This window comes from Tiliqua scincoides, chromosome 11 (assembly GCF_035046505.1).
Source record: "Tiliqua scincoides isolate rTilSci1 chromosome 11, rTilSci1.hap2, whole genome shotgun sequence".
Taxonomy (NCBI): domain Eukaryota; kingdom Metazoa; phylum Chordata; class Lepidosauria; order Squamata; family Scincidae; genus Tiliqua; species Tiliqua scincoides.
The window spans coordinates 279,338-296,354 of NC_089831.1; the positions used below are offsets into that span (position 1 = coordinate 279,338).

The window sequence follows — 17,017 nt, forward strand, 5'->3', positions numbered from 1 at the left end:
ACAGGATAGCTGTAGCCTTCAGGCATGGAGATAATTACCATCCAGATAAGGTCTTAGTCTGAACATGCCTGATTTAATATAACTGTTGAGCCTAGAACTGGGTGTCCTTGGCTAAGTTTGTCCTGCCCTATCTGAGAGAGAGCCTTGGGAGTGCTAAAGCTGAGGTCCTCCGTACTGGCGTAGGCAGGTGGGCTTCTGATTCTTGTTCTTCACGGGAATCTGCAAAATCTGCCTCTGTAAGGAGGTGTGATGCCTCTTGGAAGAAAAGTGTTGTATGGGGCAGGCTCTATCAGATAGTATGCTGAGTGACATGAGGAGGAAGAGTAGTGCGTGGCACACTTTAGGATTGTGTGTTTGAAAATCCCCACCAGTGCTTCTGCGCACTCATATTTGCTGTCTCATGCTTTAGCCCTTATCGAATGCGCACAGGTCTCCTTTGCTGTTTGGTTACTCTTCTCCATGCAGGATTTATCTTGGTTCAGATATTGTCCAGCCCCTGTAAGGAGTAATCTCCACCTTTTTGTTGCTTTCGATTGACTGGCAATTGGGAAAGGAGCTTGTAAGGTCTCTTGGATCTTGGCTAAGTCTGAGCAAGCTTGTCTCCAGCATCTTGCTGCGGGAGAAACTAGTAGGGAGCACCAGGGGACTTGAAGAGTGCTGCAGTCTAGCACTTACTCTCCAAATATAATCTCGAAGAATATTTGTGTCAGTCTTTTTTTAAAAAATGGGCACAGGTTGAGTTTTGCCTTGAGCATAACCTTGTAGAATTCCAGGTGGACATTTCATTCTTCTATCTGTGTGGAGCTTCAGTGTTTCACATGTAGCAGTCTTGAAGAGGTTCGGCCCCTCCTTTCTTGCCTGGACACTTGTCTTTCATGCTGCTGCCTCCTGCGCAAGGCTGTTCCACTCAAGGCATTACAGGCTTGCAACCCAAACTGCATTTGGGAGGGTTGCCAGTGCCAGGGCATGGGGGATTTTCCAGTCCTGCCCTTGGGCAGCTGTCCCAACCAAGTAGTGGTGTTACCTGCAGGTGCGATAAGTCTTTCTCCATCCTAGTGTTGGTCAGCACCAGGAATTAACACCTGCAGAATCTTAGCTGATTCAGATCCTGAGTGTTTCAGCCTCCGGCTTTCAGTATTTTGAGACACAACTCTCAGAAATGAATGGGCTATGTCCAGCATATACAGCTAATAGTTGACAATCTGCAGATTTTCAAGAAACTAGGGTCCCAATACTATCCATCATTCCAGTGCTGGTACAGCCCCAAGGTAAGGGAACAAATGTTCCCTTATTTTGAGGAGGCTTTAGTGACTGCCCCTCCCCCATCACCACAGGATGCAGCACATGCCCCATTGGCACAGTTTCATCAGTGCTGGAAAGTTGGATAGAATTGGCCCCTAAAATACCAACAGTGTGTAGTAATCCAATTCCTGGCAATTTATAATGCAGAAGCTAGTTACAGAAATAGATATACCCATCAACTCTCTAAGTATAAATCTAGTCTTATTTTATTCCTTTCTGATCTTAGGACCCAATTCTATCCAACTATGCAGCCCCAAGATAAGGGAACAAACATTTCCTTGCTTTGAGTAGGCCACTGTGACTGCCTCCTACTTCAGGATGCAGCACAAGCCATGTTGGCAGGGCTGCATCAGCACTGAAAAGTTCGATAGGATTGGTCCTACAATATAAAATTATCTACCAGTGACATAAGAACATAAAAAGAGCCCTGCTGGATTAGACCAAGGGCCCATCTAGTCCAGCTTCCTGTGTCTCATAGTGGCCAACCAAATGCTTCAGGGAGCACACAAGACACAACCTGCATCCTGGTACCCTCCCCTGCATCTGGCATTGTGAGGTAGCCTACTTCTAAAATCAGGAGCTTGCACATACCTATTATGACTTGTAATCTATGATGGACTTTTCCTTCAGAAATTTGTCCAATCCGCTCTTAAAGGCATCTCAGCAAGATGCTATCATCTCTTCCTGTGGCAAAGAGTTCCACAGACTAATTACATGCTGGGTAAAGAAGTATCTACTTTTGTCTTTCCTGACTCTCCCAACACTCAATTTTAGTGGATGTTCCCTGGTTCTGGTGTTCTGGGAGAGGGAAATGAGCGACTCTCTATCCACTTAATCCATCCTCTGCATAATTTTGTATGTCTCAATCATGTCCCCCCTCAGACGCTTCTTTTTTAGCCTGAAAAGCCCTAAATGCTATACCCTTTCCTCGTAAGGCCAGTGCCCCAGCCCAGTAATCATTTTGGTTGCTCTCTTCTGCACTTTTTTCATTTCCACTGTATCCTTTTTGAGATGTGGCGATCAGAACTGGACGCAATACTCCAGGTGTGACCTTACCATAGATTTGTACAACGGCATTATAATATTTGCCGTATTATTCTCAATACCTTTTCTAACAATCTGGAGTGTGGAATTAACCTTTTTCACCGCTGCCGTACATTGGGTCGACACGTTCATTGAACTGTTCACCAGCACCCCAAGATCCCTCTCCTGATCTGTCACAGACAGCTCAGAACTCATTAGCCCACTGTTTCTCAAAGTGTGGGTTGGGACCCTCTAGGTGGTTCTCGAGCCAATTTCAGGTGGCTCCCCATTAATTTCAATATTTTATTTTTAATATATTAGACTTGATGCTACCATGGTATGTGACTGCATATGAAGAAATGTTACAGACATGCACTTTTAACAAGCTACTATGTATATTTTTTAACAATGATAGTCAATGGGACTTACTCCATGTGTGAGTAGGATTGTTGAAAATTTTCCTGCTTGATGATGTCACTTCCGGTCATGACATTTCTGGTGGGTCCCAACAGATTCTCATTCTAAAAAGTGGGTCCCAGTGCTAAATGCATGAGAACCACTGCGTTAGCCTATATGTGAAGTTTTGATTCGTTGCTCCAATGTGCATGACTTTACATTTACTTGCATTGAAACGCATCTGCCATTTTGCTGCCCATTCTCCCAGTTTGGAGTGATCCTTCTGGAACTCTTCACAATCTCTTCAGGTCTTTACCACTTGAAAAAGTTTGGTGTCATCTGCAGACCTAGCCACCTTGCTGCTCAACCCTATCTCCTGGTCATTTATGAACAGGTTGAAAAGCACTGGTCCCAGGACAGGACAGATTTTTGGGACACCGATTTTCACCTATCTATGAAATTTGTCCATTGACACTCACTCTCTGCTTCCGGGTCCTCAGCCAGTTCCTAATCCAGGAGGGGACCTGCCCTCTAATTCCCTGACTGTGGAGTTTCCTCAGCAGCCTTTGGTGAGGGACCATGTCAAACGCCTTCTGAAAGTCCAAATCTATAATATCCACAGGTTCCCTGGCATGCACATGCCTGTTAACCTTTTCAAGGAATTCTGATAGGTTCGTGAGGCACAACTTGCCCTTACAGAAGCTGTGTTGACTCTCACTTAGCAAGGCTTGTTCATCTATGTTTTAAGATTTGATCTTTGATAAGGCATTCCACCCCCTTACCTGGAACAGACTGTCAAGGTTCCCCTGACTTACTTGGGAGCAGAGCCACCCAGGAGCCAGCCCCTAGGCTGGACAGCAGCAGCAGCTGGCGGAGAGAGCCTGCCTTAGCCCCTGTGGCTTGCAGGGGAAATGGAGCCATGGGGCTGTCACAGATGGACCTACTGGAAGGGCAGTAACAAGGCCAGAGAGGACTGACCTGTGGATACCTGGGAGCAAGCTATGGCAAGCCATAACCGGGCACTCAGTGGCAAACCTAGCCTGTTCCTGAGCCCGGTGCTGGGTCTGTGGGGAACCAAGCCAGTCCTTGACTGGCTGGGCGGGCCTCTGGCAGATGGCATAAAACTCAAGGGCGCACTGTTGCCCCCTTGCCTACCGGTCTGTGGGGACAACACTGTCCACAAACCCAGTCCACTCCAGGGGCAAGGGGGTGGTCAGCAGTCCCTGCAGCCTGGCTGGCAGGCAGAGCAGGAAGGAGAGGCACAGGTGAGAAGAGGGAAGGAAGGCTCAGGTGGCCAGCATTAGAACCCTGACAGGGAGGAAGGGGCAGAGCCTAAGGGGGCTGGTGTCCATCATAAAGACCAGCCCGTTCAGGGATGAAGGCAGAACTAGCTAGGCTACTGGCTGGAGCAGATGTGGGCTATGAGCCAAAGCAGCCTGGGGCTGGAGAGGCCCAGATGGTAGGGAGAAGGACCTGGGTGATAGAACCTAGAACCCTGCTGAGGCCACTTGGGCCAGGCTGACATGGCTGGGGCCAGACCTGAGGTGCCCCACCACTGCCTCCTGTTTCCAAAGGGGTCCCCTGTGTCTGAGGCCTGACAAGGTATTAGGCTGACTAGCCTGTAGTTTCCTGGGTCCCCTCTCCTTTCCTTTTTAAAGATTGGTGTGACATTTGCTGTCCTCCAATCCTCTGGTACTGAGGCAGTTTTAAGGGATGTGGCATATTTTATTCAAGAGATCAGTGACTTCATTCTTCAGTTCCTTAATAACTCTTGGGTGAATGCCTTCCGGCTCAGGTGACTTACTGATCTTTAATTTGTCAATTAGGTCTGAAATGTCCTCTCTTTTAACTTCTATCTGACATAGGGCACAATCCCAACCTTGACTTGGGCCGACCCAAGTCTCTTGGGCCGGTCTAGGAGGGCCGCAAACGTGCCGTAAAGCATGTTTGCGCCTCTGTGGGAGGAAGCTGCATCCGCACATCTAGATGCACTGAGGTGCGGAGGCGGGCAGAAGCCTCCATGGTGGCTTCCTCACAGCCACTTGGGTCGGTGTGCCTGCGCCAACACAAGCGGCAAAGGTAGGCGTAGGTGGGAGGGAGGTGTTTCTGGGCGGGGGGAGAGTGGGCGATGGACAACCCCGGGGGCAGGCACACGGGGAGTCGGAGGCGGGGCTGGGACCCGGCAATTTGCCGGATCCCAACCCCTGTCCCCTGTGGAGAACAGAGCGGCTTCAAGCCACTCCACTCTCCTCAGACTTGTGCTACCTCTAGAGGTGGTGCAGGTCCGAGGAGACCCATTGGGGCCAGCAACCCTTACCCAGGGGTAAGGGGAAGAGTTTCCCCTTGCCTCTGGCTGAGCCACTGCTGGCCGGAAACCTGCCTTGGATGCAGCGCAAGCCTCCTGGCTTGCCTGCTGCAGCGCAGGTTTGAATTGCGCCCTTAATTCCTTAGTCGGGAGGGGCCGTTTGGGCAGTGCTATCTGCCCGAGGTCTTCTGCCACAAAAACAGATACAAAGAATTCATTTAATTTCTCTGCCATTTCCAAGTCTACTTTTATCTCCCCTTTCCCTTCCTTACCATCCAGAGGGCCAAGAAGAAGCTTTTGAAGAAGCTATTTGAAGAAGCTTTTATTATTCCCTTGAATGTTGCTGGCCATGTGTTCCTCATTGTCTTTCTGGGCCTCCTGTATCACCTTCTTTTCTTTTGCCAGAGTTTGTGTTCCTTTTTATTCTCGTTAGGGCAAGACTTCCATTTACGGAAGGAAGCTTCCTTTCCCTGTGCAGCCTCTCTAACTTGCCTGGTTAGCCATGCCAGCATCCTCCTAGACTTAGCCGAACCCTTCCTCCTTTGTGGTACACACTTCCGCTGGGCCTCTTTTACTGTTGTTTTAAACAGCTTCCGTGCACTCTGGATAGTTTGGACCCTGTTCACCTTCCCTTTCAACTTATTTCTAACTACTGTCCTCATTTGAGGGAAGACTGCCCTTGGGATGTCCAGGGTTTTTGTGTCAGATTTGTTTGGCAGTTTCAGTGCATGCTGAAACTAATCGCAGCAGGGTCACTGTTCCTCAACGACTCAGTAACATTTACATCTCTAACCAGGTCCTGAGTACCGCACAATATTAAATCCAGAGTCACCTGTCCTCTGATGGGCTCCATGGCTAGTTGTTCTAAGGCACAGTCATTTAGCATGTCAAGAAATCCGATGTCTCTTTCATGACCAGAGCACCAATTGGCCCAGTTGATGTAAGGATAAATTCCCCCGTGTTTATAACCCTGCCTCTCCTCAACACCTCCCCAATCTGTTTCCTCATTTCAAGGTCCCCTTCAGGTTTTTTGTCTGGAGGACAATAGCATGCCCCCAGTATTACGTTGCTCCTAGAGTCTGGTAATTTAACCCACAGCGGTTCTGTGGTGGAGTTGGACTCGCCTTCAGTCTCTGCTGGATTCCACCCCTTCTTTAACATAGGTGGCTACCCCCTTCGCCAGCACACCCCTCTCTGTCCCTCCTAAGAGTTTATAGCCTGGGATTGTGGTATCCCACTGTTCTCCGCATTCTACCAGGTTTCTGTTATGCCCACTATATCAATGTTTTCCCTAGCATTTTGGCAGTTCAGTTCTTGTTATGGAGGGAAGAGCACTTGCACTGTTTTGGTTGTAGCAAACGTAGTGCTCCATCTTAAACTTGAGTAAACCATATCGCTTTTTGGGGTGGGGGAGGTTACTTAAGTTCAGATTGTGTGTTGAGGCCCATGGAAGCAGAGGCTGGTGGTAATAGTGGAATGAGGGCCCCTTTGCCCGATGAGAGTGAAGGCTGGCTAGCACTTTGCTGCAGTGTGTCAAGGAGTAGGTGAGTACGCGAGTCAAAACTCTCTCAGACTGTGGGGCCGCCTCTCCTGGCTCTGTCTCAGTTGACATTTTGGTGTACTTGTAACTGTCTTATTCCACTGTGGCCCACAACCTGTAAATCATGTTCTCTCCTCCTCCCATTTATTCTTGCACTGCTCTTATGTGCCCCTTTCCATTTTGCTGCTAGTGTTGCCTTCATTGTGTTGCAGAACGTCATGGTGCTGTGTCTGGTTATCTTATGTTGTACCATGTGTTTGGCTGGTGGGTCTCCTCATTCTGTGTGACAGGAAAAGGGGGAGGCTGCTCAGGGTTTATGAGGAGAGCACAGAAGGCATAGCTCCACATAAAGGAAAAGCCCCACTAAAGCGCAGCCGCACTAAAGTTCTCCTTTTCGTTTGTTCCAGAGTCTAGCCCAGCTAGAAAACCTGTGCAAGCAGCTGTACGAGACAACCGACACTGCAACGCGGCTCCAGGCGGAGAAGGCCTTGGTGGAGTTCACCAACAGCCCGGATTGCTTGAACAAGTGCCAGCTTCTCCTTGAAAGAGGGAGCGTACGTAGGCAACTGTTGCTTTGAAACAACCAAGTGCTCTTTAAGTATTTAGGGGGCGTGATCCACGAAAGGGGTGGGTGGGTCGTACAGGTGTCCTGTGTGCCCCTTGGTGGGATTTTAAATCCTTATTTGCAAGGTGAATACATGTTCAGAACACCGAAGAAGGAAGAAGTTTCAGCGGAAAAGTGGCAGGCAGGGCAAAGAGGCGGTTAGGCACACATTTAACCTGAGGGTCAAAGAAGCCAAGATGGATCCGAAAGCCACAAAAGCTTTTCCTGGGCCACTCCTCTTTCACGGATGGAGAAGAGAGGCAGCAAGTGGAGATGGCTCAACCATGGGCTTGTTGGTGGCTTGCTCAGGTGGCACTGCAGTGTTCCTGAACAAGTAGTGGATGGAGCTAGCTGTTTTCGTCTTTTGAAAGTTTAATGGGGCAACACAAGCAGTGAGGCTCCCCCCCCCCCGATTCCTTTGTCACAAATGCAGCTCTTCCAAGTTGACATGGAATTCTAGTGGAATTAGCTTTCAGGGTTGTAGAGGGTATTGGCAGAAAATGCTTTCCTGACAATGTTTGGAGGGGGTAATCAGATGCTTTTCACAGTTGTGAGTGAATTTAACCATATAATACCAACGGGCTACTTTAATTTTCTTCAACGTTACCATGATGGATTGCACAAAAATATCAATCTGTTCTTGGCCTGGACCTTAGCCAGAGCTGGCTTCACCTCTCTGAAAGGTGAAGCCTGTCAAGATGCACAAGATTGAATTAAGCAGCTATTTTCAGAGGTTTTACCATCCTTGAGTTTAGTTGCATGGCGCATTTCATCCCAGAGTGGTTTCTGAAACAGACTTTTCTTTAACTCTGGGTGCTGTAGTCCTTTCAGTCAGTCATAACAGCATCCTCAATCGCTCTGCTTATGCCTCCTTTTTGCTTGTTTGGGTAATGTTGTTGCATTTTTACACTGGTGGTTGAACCACTTAACTTTTCTTGCAGTCATTTTTATAGATGGAGAGGAATTCACAAAAGCAGCCTCTGGTTCATTTATGATCAGTTAGAGCTGCCAGGGTTGCATCAGAAGGGAGGGGCACAGCTTTTCGACGCCCCAGTAAGCGACCCTGCATATATCCAGTATGATTCTTTCTTTTTTGGGCAGTTAATTCAGTTGTTTGGGCATTCTTGACATTGCTTGGTTGTCAGATTCTGAGGGCAGACTTCTAGGAGAGCCAGGCCCCCAGTCTGCAGCTGTGCACTTGGAATTAGGGCAATGGCCAACAATAATGGGCAGTGTTTCGGGAGGGGGGACTGCTAGCAGATTTGCTTGCTGGGGCAAGGAGGACTTTGTGTAGGTGCAGCCTCTGTCTCTTGCAGTGGTGAGAGGGAGAAAACCAACTGCTTGCTTGGAAGCTGCCTTTGCAAATTTCATAGAGAAACTAGCACCCTTTAGGTTCTTTAAGAGAAGCTGTGCAAGGGGGAAATGTTACTGCCTGAGAGACCTGGCAGTGAATTGGGGCTTTCTGAATTTTGCCTCTGCAATCAACTCAGCAAGCTGTTCCCTCTCCATTTTGGCTGCACAATGTGGATGATAATCCTTTAAAGCTGCGGTTTCCAAGTGAATGATGATGTTAAAAGTATCAAACGATGACGTAACCGCCATTCACATCCTGGTTCTGAGGTCTGTTGTGAGCCTCTAAAGAAACATAAGGGGGTCAGGGGGGTGATGGGGCTTTTCTGTTTTTGCATGCTGCAGCTCTGCCCACCACGCCGAGCCTGCTGCTGCTATCTGGAGTCCCGCACCGTGGTCTCATTACTATGACACCCTGGCAAGTGCCTTGCCATGCGCATGCACAGATTGGGAACTCCTGTCTTAGAGGCTTGTTATAAGAATGACCTTGAGGTTGCATCTTGCAAGTGCTTTGAACACCTGGAAGCGCTGTACAGAGGCCTAGGAGTAGTTGTACAGCTTCAATAGCCCCACCTTACAGTTGGTGATCTCAGGTCTGCAGATCAGCTGAATTGAGTGCAAGAACATTTGTCTCTCTAGGCAAAGATTGCCATTTTCTGTTGAAATAAAACCATGGAAAATCATGCTCTTGGAATCTTGTTGGCAGAAGGGCAGGTACAAAAGCTTTCAACAGAAAGATAGTTATAGGAGTTGGTTGTGCTGTGCTGCGTGTTGATTGAAAGTTCTTAGCTGACCAGGATCCAGGAGAGTCCTGAAATGCAGTGTGAGCGCCCATTCTACTGCTGCCTTTAAAGCTTCTCTTGTTAGCACACCTTCATCACAATAAGTGATTTTACATAAGAACAGCCCCACTGGATCGGGCCATAGGCCCATCTAGTCCAGCTTCCTGTCTCTCACAGTGGCCCACCAAATGCCTCAGGGAGATACAAGACAACAAGAGACGCACATCCTGGTACCCTCCCTTGCATCTGGCATTCTGAGGCAACCCATTTCTAAAATCAGGAGGTTGCACATACACTACATGGCTTGTAACCTGTGATGAACCTTTCCTCCAGAAATTTGTCCAATCCTATAAGTAAGTCCTATTTTGATAGGGCTTATTTATCATCAGACCCCTGGACTGCAGCACTGAGGCCAAAGCCACCTCCATTCTTTAGGGCACACAGTCCCTGTAACGCAGTCTGTGTTTTGCTGCTGGGATGAAAATGCAGATGTCGTCAGTACATGCTGTGATTCCTGGGTTTGAGTATTCCAGAGTTCTTCTTTGGAGTAAAGCCCTCCACTTCTGCATTGTTGCTCCTCAGTATTCACTGCACTCTTTCCTGAGTTGGGTGTGAATAGCCTTGCAGAGAGTTACGAACAAACATGTTAACTCTTCGGAACATTGACTTTTAGCAGGTTCCACCTTTCTCAGCTTTTTGCCTCCCATGTAACCGTTTGCTTTCTCTGTGTGTGCTTTTTATTTTTGCAGTCATCCTACTCCCAGTTATTGGCAGCGACATGCCTTACGAAACTGGTGTCGCGCACAAACAACCCTTTGCCCCTGGAACAACGAATAGACATCCGTAAGTAGAAAATGCAAGCCCTGGTGCTTCAGAGCAACAGCCCAGACTTTCCAGGTTGCTGCCTGAGGAGTTGAATGACACACAGAGAGTATCTCCTACCATTGGCCTTCAGCAGTACAAAATGTACAAGAATGTTTGAACGAATTCAGGATATTTTTGGAGTGCTGAATCAAAATTGTGTTGGTTTTGCCCAATTGGCTATAGTTTTGGGGATATGGCGTAGCTACCTTGCATGCTGATTCAAGCAGCCATTTAGTCCCTGTTCTTTTAGGTGACCTTTCCTCATTCATCATTCTCAGCTCTGCCCTAACGCACTTGTCCTCACCTGGGCACCTTGTTTTATTTTTCAGGAAACTATGTGCTTAACTACCTTGCGACCAGGCCCAAGTTGGCCACTTTCGTGACGCAGGCACTCATCCAGCTGTATGCCAGAATCACAAAGCTGGGCTGGTTCGACTGCCAGAAGGACGAATACGTCTTCAGAAATGTCATTACTGATGTCACAAGATTTTTACAGGTGGGCTCCTTCCTCCCTTCCCTCTTTGCTCACTTTCTGGCTTCATCCAAAGTATTCTTGGACATAACAATTTGAAATAGCAGACAACGGAACAGGCAAGCACAATGGAGGAAAGTACAATGGAAAAAGCACAATGGAAAAAGTCGAGTGTAGTGGAGAGGTTCTCATTGTTCACTTAAGAAGAGGCAGCCTGACAGCCAGCCAGGTTTTGTGGGGGAGAGAGTTGCATGGTTATGGGGCCATCTCCAAAAGACTGTTCCATGGCCCCACCAACCTCTCTGCACCTGCTTATGTGGCCAAATGCAGGCTTCACAGAAGCAGAACTGTCTTCAGTTGGGCCTCCTTCATAGAGGTTTGGTGGGGATGGGAGGAGCAGGTGATATGGACCTGGGCTGCTGAGGAGTTTAAGGCAAGCAACACTTTGACTTGAGCCCAGAAGCGAGTTGGCAGCCACTTGATTTGGTTGTATTCCATGCAAATGCCACCTCCAGCCTGCCCGCAGATGAGCAGCAGCAGTTTTCTGCCCTGACTGAAGTTCCCAGTCATGCCACTTAGAGTGGTGCCCTTCAGTCATCTGATGGATCCCTGCTTCCCTCTTCCTAAACATCAGGTAGGCCCAAGACCAGACACCCGAGCCTGTTACCATCCTTCTCCTTTACTTTTAAGGCCTAGCTGGCTGACACACTGTCTCCTTCCTCCCTGAGGCAGTTTTTGATTCTTCTTGGGCCAAATGGGGTGTAGTAACATGAAGGCTTTGAGGAGAAAAGCATCTATGGCAGTCATCAAGACAGTGCTTCTTCTGCAGATTTCAACTGGCTTTAATTGGCCTGGCTTTCTCCCAAGGAGTCCTAGAGGTTTGAGTTCTGTGGAGGGGCTGCATGTTCTGCATTACAGATTGCATAGCTTCCTTGTAGAATTGCAGTTACCAGGAATTCTTGGTCAGGAAGAGGAGAACATCATGCTGATGTGCCCTTTGGACTGTGGGGACAGAGCAGCTTGTGCTCCGTCTTCTTCTGTTAGACAGATAAGCAAAGAGTCACTGCAGTCTTGGCTGGGAGCATGTCTGGCTTGTGGGGAGCAGATACAGTGAGTGCTTCTGATCTGAAAAGCCCCGTATCTGCCAGTTGTTAACAAGGCCGTGGCTCCCATCAAGTCCAGGTTCTGCCTAGAAGGGTGGAAGACAGTGATAGAAACTCCACAGATGGCATTCTTGACTCAGGTGACGACTGATCCTCTCACTTGCACTGTTGTACTCAAAGACCTCACTGGTGGCCGTTTCTTCCACTCTTAATGGGGAAAGCTATGTGGTTCCAGAGCTAATGGGAGACATCCCTGGCCAAATATCAGTATATTGATTTAAACTTTTGTTTTTAGCCTGCCTCCCCAAGGCTCAAGGTGAATTGCAGGAACAAATTGGAACCATAAAGCACAATGAGAGAACAGCAAATGCCACTCAGGACACAAGGCATGCTTGCTTATTTCTGCCAGAGAGAGCACCCGGGCTCTGTGCCTGCCCCCCCACCCCATCCCTTGTCTGACTCTGCCCATTCCTTCTCCAGGACAGTGTAGAGCACTGCATCATAGGAGTGACAATCCTGTCTCAACTAACCAATGAAATTAATCAAGTAAGTGCTACAGCCTTCCTCAGTGAAGTAAGTGTCACCTTTTCTCATTCATATTGCTGTGTGTCTGTGCACTGGTTTTGTGTGTGCAGTCTTGTGCTTTGTTGGTAAGAGGTCAGGCCTCCTTGTGAAATTCACATTTGCCACCTCCCCATTCCAAATACTTAGTAGTCAGTGCTTTTGGCAGGAAGCAGCCAAGGTGATGGGGGCTTTACAACCATTTCAAGAAAAGCTGGGCAGAATGTCTGGGGAGAGACTCCTCCACCTCCCACAGCCGCTACTTCAAGGAAACCCTGCTTGGTGGTGGTAAAGAGTTTTGTGGCACTCAAAATATCGCACATTGCCTATAGCAGCACAAGACTTCATTTTACCTACTTCGTGCCTCCCCTTTTGTGTGGGGCCAAGATGACAGCCAGTGCCCCGGGGGCTCCCTTTTGTAAGGCTGGCAAATGCTGTTCCTGGCCATTGATTCAGCAGCCCTAACCTTCCCACGTGATATCTGTGGGGCTGCGTTTGCAGGGGCAGTAAACAACTTCTCTGCCACTCGGAGTGGACTGAGATTTCAGCTTGAGTTCTTGGCTGCTTGGTGTGATCTGCAGTGACTGGTGCTGGTGCTTTACAGTAGTATATTTATATAGCTGTAGTCAGAGCCTGTCCTCCTAACAAGACAGTAGTGCCACTTGATGCCGGATGTTTGTTTTCCTGCCATATGTCTTCTGTGAAAGCCTGTCCAGTTCAACGTGGGCATGCATCAGGCCTCTTTAGGAGTGGCAACCCTGAGCAGTTTGGTGCTTTTCTCCTGCTGACCAGGCTCACTTTTGCCAGCAGTGTATATAATTAACTCCAGTTCACCATTGTAGTGTGTTTGGGTGCAGAGAATGTAGACCAGGCCTCTTCTTCCTGCTGCTGCCTTTCAAGTAGGTGAGATCCTGAGAATGTCACATGCAGAAGGGAACAGCAGCTTTACTTGTTCCTCATTGGGAGTTGTGGTGGGGCCCCCTAAAAAGACTAAGGGCTCTATCCCCTCCAGGCCAACTCTTGCCCTGTGCTGGTCTCTGGAATTCTAAAAGTATTTAAAGCACCCTTCAGGAGATTCTTTATGTATCCATAAATATCTAAATAGCAAAAATGTACAACACAGTAACTTACCACCAATTATACAGTGTGGTATAATCACACCAGTGTCTGTATAATGAAGAATTTGTATAATCCTGTTTCAGTGTTTTGTATCTTCATATCTCTTCTTTATATACTATAATATAAACAAGACAACTCGAAGGACAACCAAATACAGTAACAGTTGTTTAGTTTAATTAAAGAAACCCAACTTGCTGTTTACAGCACTCTCACCTGTTAGGATGGTCTTAGCTTCCCCCAGAGTCTACCATAGCAGCAGCATTTGTTGCTGACTTCCAGAAGGTCATGGAGTCTGCCTGTCAGAAGATGGTTTCCTTCATCCATATTATTTTTCAAGATCCTTGCTTGTCAGTCCTGATCCACAGGGTGTGCTTCAGAGGAATGTTCTCCTACACCAGGAGTAGGAGGCCTGGTGTAACATAAGGCCTTATCAAACATAAGGCCTGGGGGCTGGATGTGACCCGCAGAAGCTTTTTATCTGGGCCTCAGGCTCTCAGCTGCTGAGTAGTGCTGAGGTGTTACTGCTGAAAGTGCAGCCCACATGAAAACTGGGTTCTCCCAAATATGATCTACCAAATATGATCAAGATATGTGTATTTTCTCTTCTGTTGTTTGCAGCTAATGAGTTCTAAGTGAGAAAAAGCACTTATTTTTGGTTATGACCTATTTAATGACATCACTTCTTGCCTAATGACATCACTTCCTGCCCTCAGGAAGTATCATGAATGCTATTTGGCCTGCTGTATGAAATGGGTTTGACACAGTCCTCATTTAAACTAGTAGGAACTGCGTATAAGCGTAAGGCCTGTGCAGGAGAACCCTCGCTTTGGATGATGCTATGGTGGTGAACAGCAGGAGCCTCTTCTGGGTTTTCTTCGGTTACCGCCAGGTCTAGGCCACAACAAAATTGCATCAGTCTCCTCTCTCCAGTTCCTTCTCTCCTGCTTATTTTCTGCATGGCACTTACCTGCTTGAGTTTCTAGAGTGCTGTGTTGCGGCTATCTACCTCAAAATACCTGTGGCAGTGGTTTGTGGTGTTGTGTATTTTTCATATTTGTGCCATTTATCATTTTCTGTTCAGAAGTTACAGCCATTGTGGCAAGACCAGACTGTCCTCTGCTGGTAGCTGGTTTTGAGGTGGGAGTGTGTGTGTGAGTGCGTGAGAGAGAGAGAAGGGTGACTCGGCCTGTACCCAGGCAGGAGGTCTGGTCTAGAGGGTAGAGCCTCCATTTGCCTGAAGATTAACATCCACAAGGTCGCCAGTTCGAGGCCACCGGCACCGTGCGACCTTGAAGCAACTGGCAAGCTGCAGCTGAGCTGTTCCATCTGCTCGGAGCGTGGGAGGATGGAGGCCAGAATGTTAAACCAGATCGGAGTGTGACACCTTGAACGTGGTGGTTCTTGAAAGAGAGAACCTTCTTTCAATTTGTAAAAATCCCTGCGTGGATTTAATAAGCCTGCCTGTGTAAACCGCCTTGAATAAAGTCTTGAATAAAGACCAAGAAAGGCGGTATATAAATACTGTATATTATTATTATTATTACCCCATATGAAGAGCACAAGCCCTTGGCAGCTCGGAAGCCCCACTGTCCCAAGAGCTTGAGCACTACCTGAATATTTGTTCCAGGCACTCACGTTTTTGCTCAGCAGTATAGACAGACTGTAATTCTTTTAGCAGTGTTTGGAAATTAGCACTCTGGGCCATTAGTATGGCGTGTTTGGCAGTTCAGTAGACAGGAGTGCAAACAGCAGTGTGGAAACCACTATTCTAGTTCGGTACAGTGGCAGAGCAGAATCATGGCTTAATTTGCCATCTGTGGAGTGCTCTACTGTGGCAGTCTTGGCAAAGCTCCTGTGACTTCTTGCACTTGCTCTCTTAACACCCCATTATGTTCTAATGATAGGCGTCTTCTCCCTCCAGGCAGACACTACACACCCACTGACCAAGCACAGGAAAATAGCTTCTTCATTCCGAGATTCGTCTTTGTTCGATATTTTCACACTCTCGTGCAATTTACTGAAACAGGTAAGGAGGGCGTGAGGATGTCCCTATTTAACCGCAGATGTTGTTGACTTTGGTGGTTGGGTCCACCTTTGGCTTGGTAAGAGCTTGACCTGGAGAGCCCCTGAAAGGGCTGCCCTAGAGCAGCAGGCCGGAATGCAAGTGGTGGTGGTGTTGCCTGCAGGTGAAGGGGGAGGAGGCTAAGTCAGCTGTGCTCTAGCTGTGAGCTCCTTAGGAGAGCAGCTGCTATGAAGAGATCAAGCCCACCATGCTACCAGTGAGGCACTGGGAGGTTTCTGGTGAGAGAACCAAGGGGGTCTTGTTGCTGCCCATGATGGCACCTGTTCCTTTCAGACTCCGCTGATGTCTTTGAAGTCTTTTAAGCTTTGTTCCTCTTTTTGGCAGGCATCTGGGAAAAACCTGAACTTAAATGACGAAAGCCAGCATGGCCTTCTGATGCAGCTCCTCAAGCTCACACACAATTGCCTGAATTTTGATTTCATTGGTACATCAACAGACGAGTCCTCGGATGATCTCTGCACGGTGCAGATCCCAACTAGCTGGAGATCAGGTAAAGTTCCTGCCCTCCTGGCTTATAGGCTTGGTAACATCTGCAGGGTGGGGGGATTGACCAGCAGCCAGTAGGTCAGTTACAGATGGACTTGAGTACAGCTGCCAATAAGTCACACACACATTCTGCATGTTGTCACCTTTGGCGCTCTGGCACCTCCAAGCTAGTACAGAGCATGAGCAATGAACTAACAGGTCCCTGGTTCACACCACAATTCTCTCCCAGCCATCTGCTGTGTGGGCATGCAACAGGCTTATCTTACAGGATTGTTGAGGGACTGCCAAGAAAGGGGGTATGAAGTGCTTTGGATATGTCGAGCTCCATAAATGCTGAATCATCATGTGACAGCCTGTGTGATAATAAGATGAGGGCATCTAGGCTTGTTCACCCATGTAGGAGGAAGATGCATCCCCCACTCTTTGCAAGAGGCATGCTGAGCATTGCTTGGTGTCCAGCAGGAAGCTCTTTTGCCATCTTGTACAGCTGTGGAGAATTGCTGCCTCCTGTTTGTTGCTTTCATTCAACAGACGCTTCTAATATTTAAGGCCTTCCATAGCATTTATGCCGAACTCCCAAAGTTCTGAGTTCCCAGAAGCAGCAAGAAATCCCAACAAGCCAGGAACACCTTTGCTCATGGCTCTTGTAGTGCAGGATACTGTATTTAAGTTCCAGCAAGCAGCCAGTGTTCTGTTGGTGTGAGCTTAGAGTGAAACATTCTATTACAGTGAATATATTCTGTATGAAAATAAGCTTGTACTGCTAAGCGTGACTGAACTGTCCGCGTGGCATCTTGTTAGTGTGTGGCTTATATGGGAGCCTCAATTCTTAAACAAGTGATTGATTGATTGTATTGCAGCACAGAACGAAAGCTGCCATGCTGGCTACTGACTTTGCTCAGCATTGTGTTTTTCATTTGCCATTTCAACATGATTTGCTTTGTGCTTTAAATTGTCATTTAAAGAATACTTTTGCACTGGATTCAGGTCAGACTGTATGTGACGCAGGTGATCTCTTCAGTGATCT

General features: G+C 47.8%; 1 protein-coding gene across 2 annotated transcripts in view; it reads left to right on the plus strand.

Annotated features, from left to right (window-relative positions):
- Positions 1-17,017, plus strand: part of XPO7 (exportin 7) — a 52,957-nt gene that overhangs the window by 17,649 nt on the left and 18,291 nt on the right. The window contains exons 2-7 of one of the 2 annotated variants that reach the window (XM_066639389.1): positions 6,974-7,120; positions 10,052-10,145; positions 10,496-10,662; positions 12,222-12,314; positions 15,343-15,447; positions 15,829-15,994. In XM_066639389.1, the coding sequence (XP_066495486.1) occupies positions 6,974-7,120; positions 10,052-10,145; positions 10,496-10,662; positions 12,222-12,314; positions 15,343-15,447; positions 15,829-15,994 (772 nt within the window). The remainder of the gene's footprint in view (positions 1-6,973; positions 7,121-10,051; positions 10,146-10,495; positions 10,663-12,221; positions 12,315-15,342; positions 15,448-15,828; positions 15,995-17,017) is intronic. The other variant, XM_066639390.1, reaches the window with a different exon arrangement.